Source organism: Lipotes vexillifer, unplaced genomic scaffold, assembly GCF_000442215.2.
Source record: "Lipotes vexillifer unplaced genomic scaffold, Lipotes_vexillifer_v1.1 scaffold534, whole genome shotgun sequence".
Lineage (NCBI taxonomy): Eukaryota > Metazoa > Chordata > Mammalia > Artiodactyla > Lipotidae > Lipotes > Lipotes vexillifer.
In genome coordinates, this window is record NW_006787833.1 from 1,792,678 (window position 1) to 1,798,410 (window position 5,733).

Below are 5,733 nucleotides of genomic sequence, written 5' to 3' on the forward strand. Positions count from 1 at the left end.
TCTTTCCCTCTCCTGCCCCTGTATGCGTGCGCGCACACGAGATAAAAGGTGACTCTGAGTGCTTTTGGCTGTGCACCTTTTAAAAAAACTCATATATAACTCATGCATAAAATTCACCATTTTAAAGTGTGTTATTGAGTGGTTTTTGTATATTCGTAGGGCTGTGCCATTATGACCACTATCTAATTTCAGTATGTTTTCCTCGCTCCCAAAAGATCCTCTAAACCAGGGGTCCCCAAACCCCAGGCGTCACAGCAGGAAGTAAGCGCCGGGTGAGCAAGGGAAGCTTCATCTGCCACTCCCCATTGCTCGCATTACCGCCTGAGCCATCCTCCCCCACCCCCGTTCGACCCACTCCCCTGCAACCCCAGTCCATGGAAAAGTTGTCTTCCATGGAACCGGCCAAAAAGGTTGGGGACTGCTGCTCTAAACCCTTTAGCTGTCACCTCCTCGTTCCTCCCCTGCCCCTGGCAACTTTCTGTCTCTGCAGTTTTGCCTGTTTTGGACATTTCATTTAAATGGAATCCTACAGTATGTGGCCTTTATTTGTCTTGAGTGTATACCCAGGAGTGAAATTACTTGGTCATATGGTAATTATATACGTAGCTTTTGGAGGAACTGTCAAACTGTTTTCCAAAGTGGTTGCTCCATTTATGCCTTCTTTTATTTATTTTTCTTATTACAAACACTTCGTGAGCTCAGCACTCATTTACCCTTTGATCCCACTGTTTGTAATTTTTATCCTCATGTTTTACTTCTACCTTAAACGCACACACACATATATACACACACACTTTTTCTAAAAGAGAAGTTAAACAGCACCTAAACTTTTCACTACAAGAGGCAGCGTGATGTAATAGAAAGCTGCCACATGAGGAATTATAAAACCTGACCTTTAACCCCAGCTCTGTACTAGTTAGCTGTCTGAATTCAGGCCAAGCACAGGTCCTGTGGAGTTCGCAGCTTCCTTATGTAAAGTGGAAGGCCTTGCACTGAACACCTCTAAAATCCCTTCACTCTGAACTGTGACCAGAGCTTTTCCTGTTTCTTTGTCCTTCTGCTGTTAACACTTTTCTGTTGTCCTCAAACCATCCTTCCTCCTCTGCTGGTTCACCACTGCCGTTAGCACATCCTTAGCACATCCGCTCATCCCTCCCGTCCTTGTAGGTCAAAGATAGTAGCTTTACGATCCCCGAATACAAAAGAGTACCTGCCTCTTTCCCACTTCCCCCCCAATGATAGCAGTCAGTTCCAAAGGGTGGTTGAAAGCCGGGCACCAGAGCAGGGCTTTTGGCTGCTTAGGGGCGAATAGTTGGCCCTGACTGCTGCGAGCAGCCACTTGGAATTTTCCAGTTCTAGGGAGTCTGTGTGAGAAAAGCAAATTCAGCACATGTGATTGGTAAGGTTAGTTGTGAGAGTCTTTGTCCATCTAAGAGTGTGGGTGATTCATGTGAACGTGATCCGAGTTCACAAGTCTGTTGAATTTTAAGCTTTTTTTTTCTCGGTCATGCACAAAAAAATGATACTCTCAAATTTGGGGTACTGTCATTTTTATATTAAATATATAACCTCGAAGGCAGGCTATAAAGTATAACTTCTTACATATTTTAAAGAGACTTAATACTGTAAAACTTTGAATTTACTTCCTACCATGAAGAATCAGATGACAGGATTTTTTTATATTCTTAAATGTTTGGGAGTGTGTGTTTTGCTTTAGAGAGATTACTGTGTTGCCCCAGGTTCTTTGAAGACAGAATGTTCTTAAGGTTTTTCCCCTTATTTATTCATATATTACCCACTTGTTAATTTATAATTATTTTCCTGATAATTGTTGTCAAGTTTATAGTTTTAGGGTTTGAGGTACCAAGCTGAAATTCTAGAAGTGGTCATTTTATCTAGGATCTTTAGTGAAACCTGAGAATGATTCTTAGAGCTAAACTAATGCTTTTTAGCTGTGTTAAATCTGTATTATTCTTCTAGTGGAAAGGTGCAGGAAAAACTTAGCCCTGACAGTCTTTATGGCATTCATTTGTACACTTAGCATTTGACCATTATGGGTAAGGCATTCTGGCACAATCCATTATTCACTTTCAATAGGAATTAGACACTTCAGTTATGCTTCAAATATTCGTTGGCAGATATTTAACAGGCAGTATAAAATTTTCATTTGTTTATTTATTTTGCTACATTTGTTCTAGGTTGGTTCTTACTTGAAATCTCCAAAATTCCCTATTTGGATTGTTGGCAGTGAAACTCACCTCACCGTATTTTTTGCCAAGGTATGCTTATTGCAGGTTTTTTTTTTTTTTTGTAAGTATGACATCAGGCAAACAAGTAATATAAGTCCATGTTTAGTTTGGATCTTTGTACAGACTTCAGTGTATTCCCACTGTGAAGTGGATTGTTTCAAAATCTAAAAAATTAATACTAAAGGACATACTGTTGTACTGCTTTGGTTTTGGAATCATTTCAGTAAAATCAGTCATGATTTATTTAGAATTTCTTTATCTTTTCCAACTTTAGAACTTTGGCTCTTGATTTTTTTCAGAAATCACTTGTGTTATGGTGAAAATAATTGAAATTAAATGTTTTGGGTTACTCTTTTGCAGAGAGGATAAAAATCTAACTTACGTGATATAAAATAGTTTTAGTCATAACATCTAGGAAAAAGCATTTTAAAATCTGTTAATAGTTCAGTGGTATACAAGTCAGTTGCTCTTTCAGGATGGAATATTTCCTACAGTTTTAGTAGATACAATATTACCATATTGAAATAGATTAAATACATTGGAGTATGTTTGTTATAAAATTCTTGCAACAAAACTGTTGCTAAATCCCAGCCTTTCTTTTTCCACAATGGAGTGGTTAAGAGCCTTGAAGTCAGACAGCCTTCATTAGAATCCCAACCATGCCACTTCCTAACATGGCTCAGCCTCTTCTCCCATGTCTTTAAAATAGGGTTTAATAATAGTGCCTTGCTCTTAGGATTGTTGTCAGGCTTAAATATTAAACAATTAGCAGTACCTAGTACAAGTTAAATGCCCAGTAAATCTTAGCTGTTGTCATCATCATCATTGCCGTTTTCATTATTCTACATTTATTAAACATTTCTGGTATGCCTACATAGAGTTGCTAGATGTTGGACTAAAGGAAGAAAATATATAATTATATTTTTGACGTTTCTTAATTCTGTTGCACTTTTCTGATTACTCAACGTGTTATTTCAGCTTGTCCTTGTTAAAGTACTTTATTTGTGTCTGTAAGAAGTATGAATTGTATAAATTGTACCAAAGACTGAACTGACAGTGCTAAGTTTTGTGGATCTGTTTCATTATTTATTACTGTATTCACTTTTATTGTGCTGGCAAACGTCCAGCTAGTGGATTTAGTGAAAGAAACATACTTACCTTTCCTTAAACAGGGAAAGCTATAAAATACAACCGTAAGAGTACAGACCATACTGATTTGTTACATTTCGTCTGACAGCTTTTGCTATGTGTTTTCCTCCTGAAGTAGAGAGGAAGAAGTTAAAAGCAAATGTAAACTACAGAACCTAAACAACTAATTCCTGCCTATGAGGATTTCATCATTTGACTCATTTTAGTGTCAAGTGTTATAAATTTCCAGAAAAGGAAATCAATTCCAATTCACATACAGAAATGTGTTTTCAAGCCAATTATTATTTTTATTACCAACCCTATTCTTTAACATTAGGAAAACTAATAAATTCTATCAAACTATATGTGTCAAATATAAAAGATAGTAAGATAAAAATATTTTAAACCTTAAATTTTATGATTGATATTTAAGAAATGATTTTGTTGTCAAAACAGCAGAAGAGGCTTCACGGGAGGTTAATAGAAGGAACCGTGTCACTTGGCGCTATGTAAATATGCACACATTTTGTTTTCAAACATTGAGATGTTAGGTATGTTGAGAGAGTCATGGGAGTGAATGATACCCACCTTTCTATGGAGTAGACACTCCTTACCTACCTATCCTGGTAGTCTTTGTTGTTCCCATAGCAGTGAGTCCATTGTGCTGTTGCATTTATCACATGATGCACCGTTGCTACTACCCACGCCTTTCTTTGCATGGCCCGTGGTCAGCAGTGAGCCTTGCGTGGGGCAGGGACTCTCTCATTCTTCTTATCCGTAGGCCCCAGCCACTGCATTGAAAAGTGGAATTGAGCCATGAAGTACATAGAAAAACTTTAAAAACCCTGCCATACCAGTTGTGGACCTGACAAAACACACTCAGTGTACACCGTGGACGTCAGTCAGGGTTTTAAAATCTGTCTTCATGTATTTGCATCCTTGAGGCTGCTAATAATCCTGATAGGAAAGTGCACACACACATAAAGTGATTATAGAAAAGCTTACGTTAAGATTTCAGGTTCTTCTACTGTTATAAATCATAAGAACCAGGTATTCCAAATACCTTGTCTCTCTTTTAGAACTCTTAAATTTTGTACTGATTGTTTTGATACTTACCTTTGTGTTTTCCCCATCTGGTATATAGACTGGCACATAGTATAGAGAAATTCATTAGTTTAATGAATAAAGCCTTTGCACGAATTTCCTACAGTTGGGTTCCAGTGACATTTATATCTTCTAAAAATATTTCCTCATGACTCACTCTGAAGCTTCTTAAAAGCACGGGTACTTCCTTTTCCGTGAATTTTAGCACAATTGAATTTGGATTGCTTGAACATGTTATCTTTATAGAGTTACAGGTAAAAAATTTTTCCCTTTGAAACAAAGTATTCTAAAGGGGGAAGAACATGTAAATGGTAAATAACATTGATGATACTTGATAGCATTTACTAGGTCCAATTTTAAATTTTTTTAAATGAAGCAGTATTTATATAGTCTTTATCATATAGAAAATACTGTAAATTTTGCTTTTCTTTATGTTACAACAAGATCCGTTGTTTGGTCATTCTTTTTTGGATATTTATGTATTTGCACAAGTAATTTTGGCTATGGCTTTGTTTTTGTTATTCTGTTTGATTTTTGGTTTCTTTATTTCTGGTAGGTAGGTTCACTTTATGTTCTTGGCCTGAAATGAACAACAGAGTTTTGTTCCCAGTCCCCCACCTGCCCCAGACCTTAATGTGAATGTTTATATCTTTTTCTGTAAAACTGGTGTGTGTGTTTGTCTGGAAATGTATTTTGTGTGCTGATTTCTTTGTCCTGATTATGATGAAGTAAAACAGCGTGTTTTAAGGTCACAGTTTTCAAGGCAGTCTGTAATTCGGCGTATTGTAAAGTGCCTTTGGAAAGCAGCCACCTTCTTCATGTGACTTACACACTGGAGGTGGTAATAGTCTCATTTCTCTGCTTCCCCTATACACCCACTTGTCAGATATTTGCAGGGCATATGATATGCACCTGGTATTATGCAGGGTGCTGTGAATAGATGGTAAGGGAAAGGATTAGGCACCTGTTTTTATGGAAGTGTGCATTTTAATGGGGGAGGCATTAATCAAAGAGTCACACTTATAAAATTACAGCTGTGATGGATGCTAACAAAACACAGGTCTGTAAAGCTTTAAGGAAGATTAGGAACGTCTCCTTGAGGAATTGATGTTGAAAATGAGCCCTGAGGCATCAGTAAGATGAAACTACAGGGAGAGGGAAAAAAGAGCATTCCCTACTTAAAGAAACAGTTGGAGCAAGCAAACAGCCGTAGAAGAAAGGACTGTGGTGTGAACAACGGAGAGAAGAGCGG

General features: G+C 37.5%; 1 protein-coding gene across 1 annotated transcript in view; it reads left to right on the top strand.

Moving 5' to 3' along the window:
• The window catches only part of MINDY3 (MINDY lysine 48 deubiquitinase 3), a 95,127-nt gene that overhangs the window by 40,090 nt on the left and 49,304 nt on the right, over positions 1-5,733 (top strand). Inside the window, exon 10 of the mRNA XM_007460879.1 lies at positions 2,199-2,279. Within this exon, the coding sequence (XP_007460941.1) occupies positions 2,199-2,279 (81 nt within the window). The remainder of the gene's footprint in view (positions 1-2,198; positions 2,280-5,733) is intronic.